This window comes from Peromyscus eremicus, chromosome 4, assembly GCF_949786415.1.
Source record: "Peromyscus eremicus chromosome 4, PerEre_H2_v1, whole genome shotgun sequence".
NCBI classification, from domain to species: Eukaryota; Metazoa; Chordata; class Mammalia; order Rodentia; family Cricetidae; genus Peromyscus; species Peromyscus eremicus.
The window spans coordinates 130,480,600-130,500,042 of NC_081419.1; the positions used below are offsets into that span (position 1 = coordinate 130,480,600).

Consider the following 19,443-nt stretch of genomic DNA (forward strand, 5'->3'; position numbering starts at 1 on the left):
AGCTGTTGGTTGGTATTTCCACCTTGTGGTGGACAAGGGTATTGGCAACATTTGCCAGTAAAATCAAGTGTCTCCCAGCTCTGATGTCAGGATCTGAATTAAATTCTCAAATTGGACACCTGGTTGCTCATGTCTCTGTTCACTCTTTCATAATCACTATAAAGAGCAAATGACCCCCAGAGACATTGGCCCTATCGTACATCTTATCAAAACTGATTCAAAATGAAAATGAACCTGGAATGATCCTATAACTATTATGAATTGACTCAAGACATATTAATTACAAACAGAAAGATAGTAACTTTGTTATCTTGATTATTCGCTGTCTATTTTGAATAAAATAAAATAAAAACGTAACCCATGATGACCTAAACTCACTATATAGCCTGGACTGGCCTGAAACTTGCAATTGTCTCCTTGTGGCCTCTGGAATAATTACAAACACACTGCATGAATTCCCATAAACAATCACTGTTCTAGGTACAAAAAACTATTATAGAATAATAATAACAAAGAAAATGTGAAACATGGGGCTAGAGAAATGGCTCAGTGGTTAGGAAAACATGCTGTCCAAGCAGAGGACCTGGGTTTGGTACTCAGTACCAACACAGTGGCTCACAACCATCCATAACTGCAGCTCCAAGGAATCCAACGCCGCCTTCTCACCTCTGTGGGTACCAGGCATGCATGTGATGCATATATATATATATATATATATATATATATGCATACAGGCAACGAACACATACAAAAAAAATTGTGAAATAGAATCTAGGAAGATTCATCATATATGGGAAATTTAAAAATGTTGATAATGCGTCAGAAAAGAAGTAACTGCTACTCAATAAACAGTTATCCATTAGGCTGGGGCTATCACTTAGAGGTAGAGTGTGTGCTTAGCATGCTTGACAATTTCAGTTCAACTCCCAAAACTGCAGAAAAATAAAACAAAACAAGTATCTCTACAAATAAAGAAAAGATCTTATATTTGTATTATTTGTGTATAAGAATTAATTCTGCCAGGTGGTGGTGGCACACACCTTTAATCTCAGCACTCAGGAGCCAGAGGCAGGAAGAGCTCTGTGAGTTCGAAGCCAGCCTGAGCTACAAAGTGAGTTTCAGGAAAGGCACCAAAGCTACGCAGATAAAACCTTTCTCGAAAAACAAAACAAAACAAAACAAAAAAAGAATTAATTCCATATGAGCTAAAGTATTAAATGAAAAAGGCAAATATATTTTTAAAGGCTGGGGATATAGCTTAGTGGTATAGTACTTACTTAGCATGTGTAAGCACGAACACGAACACACACACACAGCATATACACAGAGCACACACATATAGTACACACACCACACACACGCAGAGTACACACACACAGCACATACAACATACACACAGACTCATAGCACACACACATACACTCAGCACACACACACATAGCACATGCACAAAACACACAAACACAACATACACACAGCACACACACACAGAAACACATACATAGACACACACACAGCACACAGCAGACAAACACAGCATACACACAGCATATAAACACAGCAAACACACACAGAGCAGACAGCATACACACAGTGTACACACACCGAGTAATGGCTGGGTAGCTCCTAGCTCCTATTAGATCAATCCTTCTGGAGATAAAAAACTATACTCTGAACAACCAACTTCCTGATTGTATTGGACACTGGCCAAAAGCAAGCAGATGTTAAGCGAAAGTCAACAGTAGGACGAGAGGGCAAAGAACTCACTTCCAATGTTATGGCTTTCCTGCAGGAAGCAGGCCCCACAGCACTAAAACTGATGGGAAGCTATGCAATCTACTGGCTTCAAGGAGACCAGAAAATGTCTTCCTCAAAAGGCACCATTAAAACAAGAAGTGACAAGTCAAACACTAACAGGAAATATTCCTAATACATATAAAAAATATATATATATTACAAATCAATACTAAGTGGGCAAACAATAAAAACTCTTGTATGTGTGTACCTGTGGAGACCAGACGATAACTTCAGCTATCATTCCTCAGATGCTGTCCGCCTTATGGTTTGGTCTATGGTTTCCCACTGGTTCTGAATTCTCCAAGCAGGCCAGGTTGGCTGTACAGCGAACCCCAGGAACCTGCCTGACTCTGCCTCCCTACCACCAGGATTACAAACACACACCCCACACCTGCCTTTAACAAAGGTTCTGGGGGTCAAACTCAGGTGTTCAGCACCTTACAAACTATCTCCCAGGGTCACAATCCCCCTCCCACCCCACCTTTTTGCGGTGTTGAGAATCAAACCTAAAGACTCAGCTACTTGGCAAGTGACCTCCTCCTAAGCAGCCTCCTACCCCAACTTTTAAATGGGTAAAACATTAGAGCAGTGTCTCAACCTGTGAGTCATAACCCTTTTGGGGGTCAAACAACCCTTTCATGGGGGTTGCCTAAGACCATTGGAAAACACAGATATTTGCAGTACGATTCATAACAGTAGTAAAATTACAGTCATAAAGTAGCAATGAAAATAATTTTATGGTTGGGAGTCACAACCTGAGGAATTGTATTAAAGGGTCATAGCATTAGGAAGGTTGAGAACCAATGCATTAGAGGAACTCCACACACACACACACACACACACACACACACACACAAAAAAAAAAAAAAAAACCCACAAAGTGCAAATAACAGGAAATCATATTTTCGATAGATTAAAGAATACTAATGAAACTGAGATACCATTTCACAGTCAGGTGAGCTAATCTAAAAGGTGAAGTATCAGGGCTGGGATGTAACATGATGATAGAGTGTTTGCCCAGCGTGTACAAGGCTCTGGGTTCTATCTTCAGCAGTATATAAAGAAAATAAATAAAAGTTAATTAATTTAATTAAAGATGATATGGTGAGGTTATAGACTGGCGTCTGGAATTTTTACACACTGCTGGTGAGGGTGTAAAATGGAACAAACAAACTGGAAAATCTGTAGGTTTTTATAATATTAAATGAACACCTGCCATATGATGCCATAATTCTACTCTAAGGTACTCATTTAGGAGACATGAGAGCATATTTCCACAAAACTGTTATACAATGACACACACAGCAACCTTAGATGTAGTAGTCCACATCCAAAACAACCTAAATCTCATCAAAAGGAGAAAGGACAAAGTGTGGTTCATACACTAGGTATAGCCTTAGCAGGAAAAGGCCATCCGCGGCGTCCGACATGCGTGAATGAAGGAGCGCTCACTTCTGATTGTACTGACAGCACTGGGGATCAAACCTAAGGACTCGGCATCTCCCACTAAGCAGCCGGCTAGCTCACTAATCAATCAACTGTTTAAGTAGGTAAACCAGTAAGAGGAAGTCTAAATACACACACAATACAAAACCGCATCGTGCAAACAACAGGAAATCCTATTTGCAACAGAGTAGAGAATACAAATGAAACTGAGACACCAAGTCTAAGAAAAGACGGACTAATCTATGCTCATGAAAATCACAAGTAATGGCAGTGGCACATACTCCGTGTGTGCGGTGCTGTGGGTTTGATCCTCACCGCCACAGCAAAGAAAGGCAAGGCACAAGGGACATCTCCAAATGATAAAAATGTTCTAAATCCTGACAGCATGTGTGCACCTGTCAAACTCCCACCAGCTTTGAACAATTTAAGCGAGAACATGCCTTTAATCCCAGCTCTAGGGAACTAAAAGCAGGCAGTCTCTCAGTTTCAAGGCCGGCTTGGTCTACACAGTGAGACCCTGTCTCAAAACAAAAACAATGCAATCAAAAATGCATAATGTATTGGATGTAAATTATATTTATTTATTTATTTATTTATTTATTTATTTTGGTTTTTCGAGACAGGGTTTCTTTGTGTAGCTTTGCACCTTTCCTGGAACTCGCTTTGGAGACCAGGCTGGCCTCGAACTCACAGAGATCCGCCTGGCTCTGCCTCCTGAGTGCTGGGATTAAAGGCGTGCGCCCCCACCGCCCGGCGTAAATTATATTTTTAAAAAAGGGCAGGCAGAGAAAAACGTGGTTTGACCTACAAGGAGCTTTCAGCTTATGTTAATGCGCTCTTCTCTAGTTGTTAGAAATATAGCATGGTAGAAACCAGGAGGTCAACTTCATTTCTCAAAAACTGATTCAAAATGCACAGATTCGTCACCTGCAAATGTGTAATTACAAAGGGTTCATTTAAAGCTAGAAGTGAGGGTATAACATATTCTCAGCGTTTGGGAGACTGGGGTAGGACAGCATTCAGTCATTCTCAATTATGTAGGAAAACTCTGTATTAAGAATACAAGATCGCCAGGCGGTGGTGGCACACGCCTTTAATCCCAGCACTCGGGAGGCAGAGCCAGGCGGATCTCTGTGAGTTCGAGGCCAGCCTGGGCTACCAAGTGAGTCCCAGGAAAGGCGCAAAGCTACACAAAGAAACCCTGTCTCGAAAAACCAAAAAAAAAAAAAAAAAAAAAGAAATTCTGAATAAATAGTATGACTTAAAATTTAAAAAAAAAAAAAAAAAAAGAATACAAGATCGCCAGGTGATGGTGGCGCACGCCTTTAATTCCAGCACTCGGGAGGTAGAAGCAGGCAGATCTCTGTGAGTTTGAGGCCAGCCTGGTCTACAGAGTGAGTTCCAGGACAGGCTCCAAAGCTACACAGAGAAACCCTGTCTCAAAAAATCAACAACAAACAAAACACAAGCTCATTGACCAAAAATGATGATACTTAACTTCATGGCTATACCAAAATAAAAACTGAAGTTGGACTTCAAAAATAGAACTGTACAGAACTGTGACAGAGTAGAAAGAACGCTGTACTGACAAACGGGGAAGCTGGTTTTCTAGGGCTGGTCCACCGCTCTATAGCTCTCTGACGTCAGGTCCCTCACTATGCTTCAGAGGGTTTCAAGTTCCTTTGACTGTGGGTGGGAGAGAAGGGTTTTTTCTCCACAGACTATTGTGAGGATCGACTCAAACAGACACATGTAATGGAAGCACCCTGAACATTGTTCCAGGGAAGGATACTAGAACATGGAGAGGAAAACCAGATAATTCAATTGAACAACTAGATAAAATCCTATTTCTTTCTATTGACTATAGAACAGATGAATACATACCCTCCAATTTTTATCTGGGCGAGCACGTGGGATAAATCTTGAATCAAACATATGAGAAAATGGCCCATGACCTAAAAACAAAAGCAGCCTTCAAATAAGAAAAATATTTGTAAATCACTAAAAACTTAAAAAAAATTTTTAATTTACTTTGAATATCAACAGCCACTGTTAATAATCTATAAATTAATCAAAAAACAGAACAAATCTGCGCTTTCAATTTTCCAAAACAACAGAGTAAGATGCAAAACTACATTGGAAAGCTAGCCTTCCTTAGGTCAGTCTCCAGTTTGTATTAGCTACCAGGAATGCTGAGAGTTTTTTGTATTTAAAAAAAAAAAAAAAAATCAAGGTTTATTTATTTAGGGCTGGGATGCAGCTCAGTAGGAGAGCACACACAGGTCCTAGGTTTAGTCCAGTCACCAAAACCAAACCCAAAAAGCGCACAAGAACCAGCTGTCTTCTAAGAAGGGTCACTGAGCTACTGGAATCCCTGGGCTGAAGGAGGCAGCACTCTCCTCCTTCAGTATCTGTCCATGGAGACACAAGGCAAACTCTCTCCTGTAAATGAAGAGGTGGGGGCAGTCACCTCTTTCTTATTTTAAATAAAAGGATGCTATTCTTCTACTTGAATTTAACTGGCCTAAGACCTCCCATGAGTCAGGGAAGAAAAAGTATTTCTTAAACCTGTTCTAGTTGTGAGAAGGGACGGATTTAACAAAGGAACTAAAGGAAAAAGTAATTTTAGTCAATGAGAATGATAAAAGAAAAATCACATTCCCATTATCTTCAAGACAGAATAAGAAAAACTCACTGTCAGACGGCCCTTTCAGGCAAGTGCATCGGATCATGCTTGTAATCTCAGCACTCATGAGGCAGAAGCAGGAGTATTGCCATAAGTTTGAGGCTAACCTGGGCTATATATAGTGAGTTCTAGACAGCTTGGTAAGAACCCCATCTCATAAATAAATAAATAAACAAACAAACAAATAAATAAAAAAAAAAATGAACAGTGCCTTTCTTATGACATAGCAAAGATGCTTAACATGGAAAATTAATAAGTTAAAACAATGTTTTGTCCTTATCAATAATATCAGGAACCATGGTGCACTGTGATAAATGAAAAATGACAACACTTCCACATCTCCCTTGGTTAGAGTTCTGAGTTCTGAATGTGAAGCAGAGGTGAGACAGTAGGATCTTACATGAAGTGAGGGCTTTGCGGGAGCTTACCAAGGTCATGGCAGAGCCCGGCAATCTGAACGCAGAGCATGTCTCGCTCACTGATCTGCAGCTCTGGCTGTTTTTCAGCGAGTGCTCGAACAAGGCAGCCTGCTAGGTACCCAACCCTGCAGAGAAAAAGATCAAAAGTCATTCTTTGGTTTAAAAGATGTGCCTTTGGAACTTGAAACTTGAGTTCTGAGAGCTGGCTCTGTGATGTTCCACCGCAGACTGAAGAAGATACGCACTTAGCAGGGCTGAGGATGTGGTTTTGGAGAACACTTGACTAGCATGTGCCAAGACCCTGGGTTTAATCCCCAGCAAAGCAAACAAAAGTAAAATAAATAAATGGCATGACAAGTGCTCAAAGCACTTTCAGCACTTCTCTCTGAAAGGAATTCCTCAAAAAATCTCCTCTGCCCTGAACTCAGCTCTGAGAGGTAGACAACTTGTCTGTGGCTTGGAAAGCTCTAGGAAGTGTACAATAAATATTGTTTATAATTTGAAGATAGGTACATGAATCTTGACTACTGGACCTGGACACAGTGGCGCATACCTGTAACTCGGGCATTCGGGAGGCTAAGGATGAGGAGTCTGAGGCCAGCCAAGGCTGCATAATGAAACCCTGAAGAAAACCAAAGGAAGCAAGCAACCAGGAGAAAGGCCTAGATAACAAATGAAAACCACAAAGAAAAAACAACGAATACTTAATTTCCAGTTATTCTCTGCCCACTTCTCCCAGCTCTCCACGCATAATGGAAACGCATACAACAGAGACGACCCTCTCAGAGCTTATAAGCATTTCTCTAACTTACAAAAGTTCCTGACACAATTATTTTGTTGAAAGAGGGGAATCTATACAACTGGATAGGAGCCAGGCATGGTGGAGTGTGTCCAGAATCTCCATTCTCAGGAATGTGGGGGAAGACACTGAGTTTGAGGTCAGCCTGAGAGCCACCTGGAGTGGAGTGGAGCTCAGGGGTCCCAGAAGAAAAGAAATGAAAAAACTAAATAGGGACTAAAGGAAAAATTAATCAAATTTATAGTCAGTTATGCCAGCAGCCAACTCTATTCAATTTAAGTATTCACAGACAAGTATTTAATTCAACTGACCTGCCAACAGACATTGGGTTTCGGGAGGATATGAGGTAGTTTCAAAACACACATCAAATATGGCAAGAGGGCTCCAAAGTCTCAATTTTCCCATCAATCAAATAAAGATGTTACAACGACCATTTGAAAGAGCACTCTCTAAGATTAAAGGAGACTATTCCATGAGAGAGAAAGGGTAAGAACTGCATGTCCCCCGCCCTTCCCCTCTTACCCCAGACTGTGTTCAAAGCGATTGTGAGACGCTCCTGGGAAAACATAGTAGCCGCCTCCCAGCTGTTTAATGTACCGAAGTCGCTGAAACTGAGGTGTGTCAATGATCCGGATAAGGAGAGGGTGGAACTCAATATGGCCATGAATGGGATCGTTAAATACCTGGAAAATTATGTTTAAAAAGTTGTCCTCTGACCTCCACATGCCCACACTGGTGCACACATGTCCCTCTAACACACATACAAAGAAACAACAGATACAATTTTAAAAACTACCTTTAACAGTTAATATCATAATACAGTCTCCTTCTTACATCAAAATCAACAGTGAACATTTTATATTTTTATATAATAATTATTTTAATAACTTAATTTCATTAACAAACAGCTAAAATTTAAAAAATGATATTCTATTTATTTTTTATTTTATAAGTGTTTGCCTATGTCTGTGTACTATGTGTGCTTGGAGAATATTAACGTTTTTCATCCTGCTCTGTACGGTCACTTGACAATTATCATAAACTACACCAAGCTTATCACCTCTAATAAAACTCAAGGAATGGTGTCAAAGTCCTCAGGAAGAGAAGGAACTCAGAATATCAAAATTAAATCCTCTGGACATCCTAACTGCATAAGACCAAGTTCAGTGATCTCTAAATATTTAATCATAAACAAACATTCCTCCTAACACAAGGTCAACCTAACGATCACAAACAAGTGATGTGTGTGTGTGTGTGTGTGTATACATACATATATATATATACACATAGAAACAATACAATTTTTTTTTTTTTTTTTCGAGACAGGGTTTCTCTGTGTAGCTTTGCACCTTTCCTGGAACTCACTTGGTAGCCCAGGCTGGCCTCGAACTCACAGAGATCCGCCTGCCTCTGCCTCCCGAGTGCTGGGATTAAAGGTGTGCGCCACCACCGCCTGGCAATAAATACAATTTTAAAAGCTACCTTTAATAGTTAATACCATAATACAGTCTCCTTTTGATATCAAAATGAACGGTGAATACTCTATACTTTTATATAATAATCATTTTAATGGTTGTATCTCATTAATGAACAGCTAAAATTTAAAAAAAATTTTGAGATATTTATTTTTTATTTTGTGAATGTTTGCCTGATCGCCTGTGCACTGTGTGTGTGTAGTGCCGGTGGAGGCCAGAAGAGAGCATCAGCTCTCCTAGAACTAGTTATAGACAGTTTTGAGCCATCATGCGTGTGCTGAGAATCTAACCTGAAGAGAGTGGTCAGTGTTGCTCCAGCTCTACAGTCCCCTTAACATCTATTTATTTATTTACTCTGCGCGCGTGTGCGCGTGTGCGTGTGTGTGTGTGTGTGTGTGTGCATGTGTGTGTGTGTGTGTGTGTGTGTGTGTGTGTGCGTGCGCGCGCAATATGAGTGATGGTCAGAAGACAGCCTGACTGAACTGGTTCTCTCCCAGCATGTGGGTCCTCAGGATTGAACTCAGGTTGTCAGGCTTGGTGGCAAGTACCCTAACCCACTGAGCTATCTCATATACCCTGATGAACATTTTTAAAAAACTATTCCTTTAATGTTGAGCATTAAGTTATTGGAAATAATACCACATAATTTCGTATTCTCTTCCTAATTTTTAGTAAATACATGTGACATTTAAGTATTTTGATCACTATTTTATTTATTTGTTTGTTTGTTTATTTGAGACAGGGTTTCTCTGTGTGCAGCCATTGGCTGTCCTGGAACTTGCTCTGTAGACCAGGCTGGCCTTGAATTCACAGAGATCTGCCTGTCTCTGTCTCCTAAATGCTGGGATTAAAGGCATGCGACACCACTGCCCGCTTTTGATCACTATATTATAATTGGCCATACTTATTTATTTATTTATGTTTTTTTGAGACAGGGTTTCTCTGTGTAGCCCTGGTTGTCCTGGAACTCACTCTGTAGACCAAGCTGGCCTTGAACTCACAGAGATCCGCCTGCCTCCATCTCTCGAGTGCTGGGATTAAAGCTGTGCCACTGCTGCCCAGTGGTCATTTTTATTCTTACAATTTTCACTTGACATAAATGACATAGTCACATGGTCTGCTTGATTTGTAGTGACTGTATGATATCCTAGTTTGTTACTAGCAAGCAAGATAATGCAATCCCATTAACTGTTTAGTTACTGTATTTGCCAAGCAGAGTGGGCAAGCAATCAGTCAGGAACCATATCTGCACTCTGGGAGAAACTGTAGAGCTGTCCAGAGTAAGAGGGTCAAAGCATAGAAAGAATTCCCAGCACCCACATGGCAGCTCACAGCCGTCTGTTAACTCCAGTTCCAGGGGATCCGATGCCCTCTTCTGGCCTCCATGGGCGTCATGTAAGAAAGTGATATACACATACATCCAGGCAAAACACTTATACACATAAAAATTAATTAATTAATTAATTTAAAACTAAAACCAAAAGCTTGCTGGATGTGGTGGTGTACATCTTTAATTTCAGCACTTGGAGAGCAGAGGCAGGTGGATCTCTGAGTTTGAGGTCAGTCTGATCTACATAGCAAGTTTCAGGACAGCTAGGGCTATATAGTGAGAAACTCCCTCAAAAATAAATAAAGAAATGAAAATAAAAACTAATAAATAAAAGTTATTCTATGACTGAAGGTTATTAGGGCTTTTGTGTCAAATTAACTGATTACCAAAAAGAATATCACAGGGCTGGAGAGATAGCTCAGGGGGTAAAGACACTTGAGGCCAAGCCTCATGACTTGAGTTCCATCCCTCATAGCCACATAGTGGAGGGAGAGAACTGACCTCCCAAAAGTTGTCTTCTGATCACTACACTTGGGCTGACACTTGTATACACACACACACACACACACACATACACACACACACACACAAAATGGTATCATAAATCAAAGTTGTAAGTTATAATACCTTATGTTTCAATACCATTTGTATAAAGTAAACGCTGTTTATCTGCTCAGATTCCTTTTACCTTCATTAGCTCTATGTGAGATTGACTCAGTTCTTGGATACATGCAATCATCTTCTTCCTCTCCTCCAAGGAACTAAAATTGAAACAGTGTAAGTAAATATATTAATGCTTGACTAATAATAATCCCAGGACTATTGGCAGCATATAGCCAGCTCTAGGGTATCTATACCAATAAAAAGAAACAGTGGAGTAGAAGGAAAATCAATCAACTCAAACATATTCCTAGAAACTGTCTTTGCTCCCTTAACAAGTGTTAGGTCACAAGGCAGGCCCCAAATGGCAATGCTGCTAACAGTGTCCTAGAATGACGGCCCAGGCCCAGCCCAGCCCAGATTCTGACCAGGTAAACAGAAACCTCACAACGCAGTTCTGTCTGTCAGGAAAGCCACTGCTTCCCTTCTCTGCTGCTGATGGTCAACTGACGGGGTCAAAGTGCATCCAGTTCCCGTGTAACCGAACAGCCTGCATCAGCTCAAAGACCCTCACCCTCCTGACCGCCACACAAAGTCCCCTTGCCTTTCTGCCTGGCTGCTGCTCTGTACTCTCGGAGGCAGCCCAGCACTCTGTCCCCCAGTAAACTGTCTTCCTACCTATGGAGTGGTCTACTTTGGTGTTTTGCCGCCCTTGCTTACAAGAAGTTCCTGCTGAACCAAGGGGGCCCACTCCTGCTCTTGAGCCTCTTCCCTTTGGACACACATAGGCTTCATTATCTCCTCCACCTCATTTCATATTTTAAATCTATTTTTAACCAAACTGAAGTCAACATATGCTTCATAATCCTATCAATCATATCCTGATTGATAAATGTCAGGATGACTCAGGCATGAACTAGTATCTATGAAGATTTTAACTTTGTACTACATCTCCCATTATCTATAATGATCTAGCTGGGGACTATAATCATATGGGAATTGTATTTGAACAGCTCAAAATCTAATATCTTGCTTCATTTGTGATTGCTCATTGGTTGATACATAATAGAAACACACCTGTCTTAAATGTTAACGAAAACAACAGCAGGTAGATATTGGTATCCCTGACTTATCTACTGTCTACTCAGGTTAAAAAATTTTTTTTGTTAAAAGTCTTATTAGACTTGAAGTCAGAAGTACCACAATTGGCCTCTTTGTTGTACTGAAACAGCAATAACAAAACCTAGGAGTGATTCTCAAGATATACAGAGATATTATTAAGCTGATAAATTAAAAACGAACAAATTTAATACACCTTAGGACTTGCGGTGTGTATATGTGTGTTGTTTCTGTAGCCTAGGCTGGCCTGAAACTTAATGTGTAGCCTAAGCTGGCCTAGAACTCACAACTTTCCTCCCAAGTACTAGGGTTACAGGATGAGCCATCATCATATGTACATTCAGTATAACAATGTTCATTTTCTGGAAAAACCTTCATAAATCAGCATTTCATCAAAAATTGAAGGAATACAGAAAGAGTTGGTCTAAACAGGATTCTTCGTAAAATGCTGAGTCCAACACAAGAGCTCACACACAGAACATTTATTTGGAAGTTTATATCCTGGAAACAGGAGTTGGGGGACTAGGAAAGATAAAAGAAGAAACAAGAAAAGCTTGACAATATAGCAGCAAGCTAGGCTATCACCACGGGCTCACTGGGCGACGCCGAGGTATCCTCCGAGGTAGCCGCCTTCCAGAACTTTCTGCAGATACCCAAGTGTCCTTATCTGCCCTGTGTAACACAGTGGCAACTACATACAAATGGTTACTGATCACTTGAAATGTAGATAGTACAACAGAAGAACTAAAAATTTTTAATTCCTCCAACTGAAAAGATTTTATGTTTAATTGAGTATCTCTGTGTGGGTCTGTGTACACGAGGACAGTCTGTGGAGGCCAGAGAGGGTGTTAGACCCAACGGAGCTGGAATTAACAGTGTTGTTAAAGGGCAGCTTGATGTGGGTGCTGGGGACTGAGCTGGGGTCCTCTGGAAGGACAGTAAGTGCTCTTACCCTCTGAGCTACAGCTCCGGCCCTGACTTAATCAAATTTTAGATAATCAAAACATACAACAGGTGGCTACATTACAGGCTAATGCAAATCTAAGAGTCCTGAAGATTCCATCTCAGAGGCAGAAAGCAGGGTACACGACCCATACTGGACAGTAGTGTTCCTTCTAGAATTTGCCTATCTTGTTCACCTATGTGCCCCAAGTTCCCAGCAGAGTGCCTAGAACCAAACGAGCCTCCATAAATATCTGCTAAACAAGTTAACAGTATTTGGGTCTTTGAAAAGAAAGATTAGAAGAAAGGCCACCAGGTCACAGGTAATAAGGTGATGAATGGAAGCCTCAGATGGCTGAAATGGGTATGAAAGAAGAAAAGTAAAAGTCCCTGAAGAATGTGCTAAAGGGCACTTTCTAAATGACAGCTAACGCCCTTTGCTGATGCTCATTCCCCATCTATTTCCCTTCTCAAGTTCTAAGCAGTAGGACCTGAAGTAATTCAGAATTAGCCTTTGTTTTTATTCTTTAGTTACTGTTACCACAAACATTAAACTAACTGTTGCGAATTCTAAAGAAAGGAAAGCTACATTTTAAAGCACACATAAACACTGAATACTCAGCTAAGATCTTTAAAGGAGTTTTAGCTCTGCTTAGACCCCAGAACCTCCAGCCATATACAGAGATATCTACATGTGTGGACAAAGCTATAAAGGGATAATATGTGCCTTAACAGTCTACATACACAGATACATCCCAGTCCTAAGATAGCTTTAGGGACTTTGGTAACTTTGACTTTCTTGCTAGTCTTTTTCCTGCTGGTTCCTATATATTTCTAGTGTACATAATTCAATATTTTGAATTTGAGAGTAAAAAGTTAGTCTCTACAAACTTCATGAATGCTTGTCAGCAAATCCCTTTGAAATAGAAACCACATGTAAAACTAAACACAAGGTCCATACAGCAGAAACAGCAGGCAAGGGATTCTGTTTAAAACATGTCAGGGCCGGGCGGTGGTGGCGCACGCCTTTAATCCCAGCACTCGGGAGGCAGAGGCAGGTGGATCTCTGTGAGTTCGAGGCCAGCCTGGTCTACAGAGTGAGAGATCCAAGAAAGGCGCAAAGCTACACAGAGAAACCCTGTCTTGAAAAACCAAAAAAACAAAACAAAACATGTCACAGTATTGACCTGAGGATGGGTAAAACCCAAGATCTTGAGCTTTGTCTCTGAAAGGTGAATAAAGTGTGTCAGGACTCACTGTGAATGCTATTATTCTTACCTTACTCCAAGATTTTCGAGACGAGACTCACTGAGAAAGGGCAGAAATGAACCAGTGATTTTATTTTCTATGGAAGAGGAAAAAGCAAACTCAGTATTTACAGCATATGTTTTCCAGTTTCTTTTGGTTTGAATCCATCAGAATTTACTCAACTTGTATTTACTAAGAACCCACTACAGGCAGTGAACCATGTGACCTGCAGCCAGCCTTCTGTAGCCACAGATTCTTTATTTATTGTATTAATGGGAAATATTCAGAAAAAAAAAAACCAAACAAACCCTGCACCTGTACTGAACATGTAAAGACTTCTGTTCATTATTGTAGATAACATGTAAAAATATGGTACAACAACAACTGTTTACATTATATGAGGCATTACAGTAATACAGAGATGAGTTAGTTAAAGTATACAAGTATGGGTATACACAGGTTAGATGCAAACACTATGTTATTTCATGTAATGGACTGAAGCATCAGATTCTTAGATACCTGCTTTGGTCTTGGAACCAATACTTCTCAGATACTGGGACACGAATGCATCATATATAAAATATATATATATATATATATATATATATATTTAAATACATGTGTACATATAATTTATAAAATATAAAATACATGAAAAAATTTAAGTATTAAAAATACGTAATATATTTAAATTATGTGTGTGCTGTCTGTGTGTGTGTGTTGTAGTATGCACCAGTACTGACACACGGAGGGCACTGAGTGTCTTCTTCCATCACTCTCTGCCTATTGCTCTGAGACAAGGTTTCTTTCCTGGACCAGGGGCTTGCATCTGGCTAGGTTGGAAGCCAGCAATCACCAGCCATCCCCTTTCTGTCTACATTCCCACCTCAGTGATGGGATTACTGGTGTTGACAGGAAACACTCAGCATGTTCTCTAGCTGCTGAGATCTGAACTCCAGTCCTCATGATTATGGGCAAGCACTTTTTCAGTGCAGGGTTTCTCTGTGTAGCTGGAACTCACTCTGTAGACCAGGCTAGTCTCAAACTCACAGAGATCCGCCTGCCTCTGCCTCCTGAGTGCTGAGATTAAAAGCGTGCGCCACCACCGCCTGGTGGACAAGCACTCTTAACCTTTGAACTAGCTCTCCCGTCCTCCTTTTGATTTTTATTTATTTATTTGTTTGTTTGTTTAGGTTTTTTGAGTCAGGGTCTCACTATGCAGCTCTAGCCATCTTGGAACTCACTATGTAGACCAGGCTGGCCTCAAACTCATAGAAATCCACTTGCTCTGTCTCCTAATGCTGGGAGTAAGCCACCATGCCTGTTTTTTGTTTTTTGTTTTGTTTTGTTTTGTTTTGTTTTGTTTTTATGACAGAGTCTTGCCACATAGCTAGGTTGGCTTATCTCTGAGAACCTCCAGAGTTCAAAGCTTTAAAAAACAATGTTCCCAAGGATTGAATCCAGGTCTTTGTACGTACTAGGCAAGTATTTTATGACTGGGCTACATCCCCAGTCTGTACCATACTTTTGACATTCTACTTTAAAAATCTTAATTAGGTAACTAGCCTAAGACCTATTTTGATGAATCAGATGAACATTTATAAATTATTCATGTAAATTATTTGTGAGAAAAGCAATGGGAAAATTAAAGTTGCTTGTGAGGTTCTGCCAGGTAAGCAGCTTCCTGTTTTTTACATCAGGGCTGGGGGTGGGTAGAGAAGGACATTAAAATCAATTGTTCTTAGAATCATCAGATTAAAATCAGACTGAGGACTACCCAGAGTTTTATTTCTAAAATATCCTTTGAAAGCACACAATCTCTGTTTTGAAAGAGTTATATATACATATATCAACATATTTTTCCCACCCAATATCCTAAACATAGCTCTTCTCAATGATGAAAATCTATATTTTTCTCTATTTTAAAAAAGATTATTTTATTTTGTATGTATGAGTGTTTGGCCGGCACATACATACATGCACCACATGTGTGCCTGGTGCCATGAAGGACAGAAGAGGACACTGGATTGTCTGGAACTGGAGTTACAGATGGTTTTGAGCCACCATGTGGGTACTGGGCATCAAACCAGGGTCCTCTGCAAGAGCAACAAATGATCTAAACCACTGAACCATCTTTCCAGCTCCATCTCTATTTTTCTTGATGGACACTTTGTATTCGACAATATATATAAATCCTAATACATTCTGTATGTGTGTGCACTTGTGTGGGGGTACGTTCACACACTTGTGCATGTGCTTGCTGGAAGCTGGAGGTCAATATCAGGTATCTTTCTTAATTACTCCTCTGCCTGGTATTTTTCTAAGATTTATTCATTTTTTTTATTTATGTGTACGTGTGCCTGTAAGAGTTTATTTGTAAAATTCTGATAAAGTACTTGGCCAGCAAACCTTAGGAAACTTACCTGTCTCTGCTCCCTCACCTCTGGGATTCTAAGCATGCACCATTAAGCCCAACTTTTCATGTGGGTGTAGAATTCAGAACTCAGGTCTTCATGACTGAGCTATCTCCCTGGCCCCTGTTGTAAGATTTTATAAAATAAAATACGTACAGAACGGGTGTGTATGTGACTCAGTGGTAGAGTCTACACATAGCATGAACAAAGCCCTAGGTCTGATCCTCCATATTATATACATACACAAAAATTCTACCCCTCCCAAAAAGGCCTGTAAAATGTATATAGCAGTACTTCATACAAAGTATATACATAATAAATGCTACCCATCACTACCATAAGTCAAAAAGCATTGCCAAACAGTCCATAGTTGAGCTAATGGACACTTCCAGCAACTTTACTGGAATACATATTTTCATCTACTAACAATCTTCTCTAATTATTACATTAAAACCCAGTATTTTAAAAATTACTATTGAGATGGAACTGCTTTACTTAAGTTTATTGAGAGGTTGTTAATGGTCTCCTGTTGTTGTTTTACTCATTTTTCTACAGGATAGATTTTTTTTTCCCTTGCTCTTAGTTGATTTTCTAATTTTGGTTATGTTCTCCAAAGCCTTATTATGTAGCCCAGGATGGGCTGAAGACCTAAGACTGGGACCTGAAGTCTTGATTGTTTTGCCTCAGCCTCCCGAAGAGTAGGATTACAGGCATATGTTCCCCAGTAATTTTTATTGAGAACACTGGTTAAGTAATAACTGGAATGAATTCTGGAATCCAAAGACGTAACCTTTAAAAAAAATCCAACTCTGCATCTTTTGCCTAGTGGTGTGACTCTGAAAAGTTACTTAATATCTTTGGATATCAAAACATCATCTGGGGTTGGAGAGACGGCTTAGCAGTTAAGAGCACACACTGCTTGTGTGTCCCCAGTACCCACTTTAGGTCACTCACAACTGCCTTTAACTCCAGCTCCAGGGGGTTGGATGCTCTCTTCTGGCTTCTGTGGGCACTGCACTCATGTGCATACACTCCCCACCTCCACTCCCATAAAAACATAATTAAAAATAAAAATAAAGCCAGAAGAGGAAACTCAGAGGTTAAGAGCACTCATTGCTCTTGCAGAGGGCTCAGATTCAGTTCTCAGCACCCCCATGGCAGCTCACAACAACCATCTGTAACTTCAGATCTAGGGTGAGTTACAGCCTCTTCTGGCCTCTCCTCAAGGACACCATGGCACAAACATGGTGCATATACACACATGAAGGCAAAAACACTCATACATATAAAATTAAAATAAAATACTGCCAGGTGTGGTGGTACATGCCTTTAATCCTAGTACTCAAGAGGCAGAGGCAGGTGGATCTCTGAGTTCGAGGCCAGGGAGCTCTACATAGAGAGTTCCCCGACAGCCAGAGCTACACAGAGAGACACTGTCTTAGCACCCCATCCCCCAAGTTACTTTCCTGTAGAGGAGGTAGTGGGGAAGGGAAAAAGAAATATGTGAGTTCCTACATTTAAGTTTCCTTTATGTCCTGAACTTTAAACTTCTCACTCCATCACTCAATTAAGTATAAGGAGCTCTACCCCACAAGAAGTAAAGTTTACTGAATTTGCAAATCACAACCACCTAAGAGCCACATTCCCAGTAAACACTTCAGGGGATTCCAAGTGTTTGATGCATGAGCAAGAACCAGAAGAGTCACTTAAAATTCTTAGCCTGTACCCTTCCCTTTGTGTGGCCAAGTCGCGGAATGCTGGGGTTTCAACTAAATAAGTTGTTCTTATTTTGGAAGAGAAATTGATAAGTAGCACTGTGCAAATACAGTCAGCACAAACTGAGCCCTACTGGGATGCTATGGTAGCCAGTGAGAATCCGGAGATCAACCAACTTCCCTCCCTTTTAGGAAAACCCCAAATTCCGGGGACGGCGAAACTTAAAAGCGCCAAAATCTCTCCTGGGGTCAAGTGTTTCGGGAGCTGCGGTTAGTACAGAAGGTAAGCCTGAAAGACCGCAAGCCACTGCCGGAGGTCTGGGGGGATTTCTAAGGGCGGGGATCTCTCCTGTCAGAGTGACAAATTTCCGAAGATACCCATCCACCAGAAGATGCAAACCTCCCAGGGCCCCTCCCAGGTTCGAAGCCCCCAGAGCCAGCACCTTCCCATGGGCTCGCACTTCGCCCACGCCCACCTCGGGTCGCGGGCCAGGACGGCTCGCTTCGGGGCGCCTCCCGCCTCAGGTCCGGGTTCCCGCCGCGAGCCGCTTCCCCCAGGGGCCTCCGCTCTGTGAGCCTCCCGCTTCGGATGCCTCTCGCGTGGGTCCTCCCCACTCAGCCCCTTGGTCATAATCCCTTGTCCCTCAGCCCCTCAGCCCCGTTACCTTTGAAGCTGTCCAGCACTTTCTTCTCTAGGAAGCCACATGTCTCTAAGAAGGAGCACACGTCCTCCACTTCCCAGGTCCGGAGGTCGGTGTGGAGGTCGCAGCCCGGAGACGCGTTCGCCGCTGCAGGAGGGGTGCGCTGTGGCGTTCTTGGGCTGCCTTCACAGCGAGGCCGCTTTGCGGGCTGCTCGGGATCCGCGCTCTGCATGGTTACCTCCCCCGACACTAGGTGCAGCGCACTTAAGTAGCGCGGCACCCGGCCCACGCGCAGTCGCACTGACTGCACAGCCCCGGAGGCGAGTCCATTCAGCAGTGCCATCTGGGCCTGCTGCGCAAGCGCAATGATATGCGCTCGCGCTCAACCCTGCCCAGCCCTGTGTTTCTCCGAAAGGGCGGAGTTATTAGAGAAGCAAAACTGAGCAAACGCAATGATATGCTCTCGTCCTCAACCCCGCCCCTGGGTTTCTCCAAAAGGGCGGAGTTATTAGAGAAGCAAAACCGCGCAAGCGCAATGATATGCGCTGGCCCTCAACCCCGCCCCTGGGTTTCTCCGAAAGGGCGGAGTTATTAGAGAAGCAAAACCGCGCAAGCGCAGATATGCGCTCGCCCTCAACCCCGCCCCTGGGTTTCTCCGACAGGGCGGAGTTATTAGAGAAGTGAAACTCAGCGTTGTGATCAAGGGTGAAGGCTCTAGTAAAGACTGCTAGGGTAAGAGGGCACCTGGGGCTAATGAAGGTTCCACTACACTCCAGATTAAAGGGTCTTCTGGTGGACTGCAGGTACCTTCC

At 41.7% G+C, this 19,443-nt stretch overlaps 1 protein-coding gene across 1 annotated transcript in view; it reads right to left on the reverse strand.

Moving 5' to 3' along the window:
* Samhd1 (SAM and HD domain containing deoxynucleoside triphosphate triphosphohydrolase 1) overlaps nt 1-18,967 on the reverse strand; it is a 41,693-nt gene extending 22,726 nt beyond the window's left edge. The window contains exons 1-6 of the mRNA XM_059261789.1: nt 18,656-18,967; nt 13,892-13,958; nt 10,641-10,713; nt 7,670-7,830; nt 6,358-6,473; nt 5,128-5,198 (exon numbers count right to left, since the gene is read on the reverse strand). Of these exons, the coding sequence (XP_059117772.1) occupies nt 5,128-5,198; nt 6,358-6,473; nt 7,670-7,830; nt 10,641-10,713; nt 13,892-13,958; nt 18,656-18,863 (696 nt within the window). The 5' untranslated portion in view covers nt 18,864-18,967. The remainder of the gene's footprint in view (nt 1-5,127; nt 5,199-6,357; nt 6,474-7,669; nt 7,831-10,640; nt 10,714-13,891; nt 13,959-18,655) is intronic.
* Between the last annotated feature and the right edge of the window lie 476 nt (nt 18,968-19,443).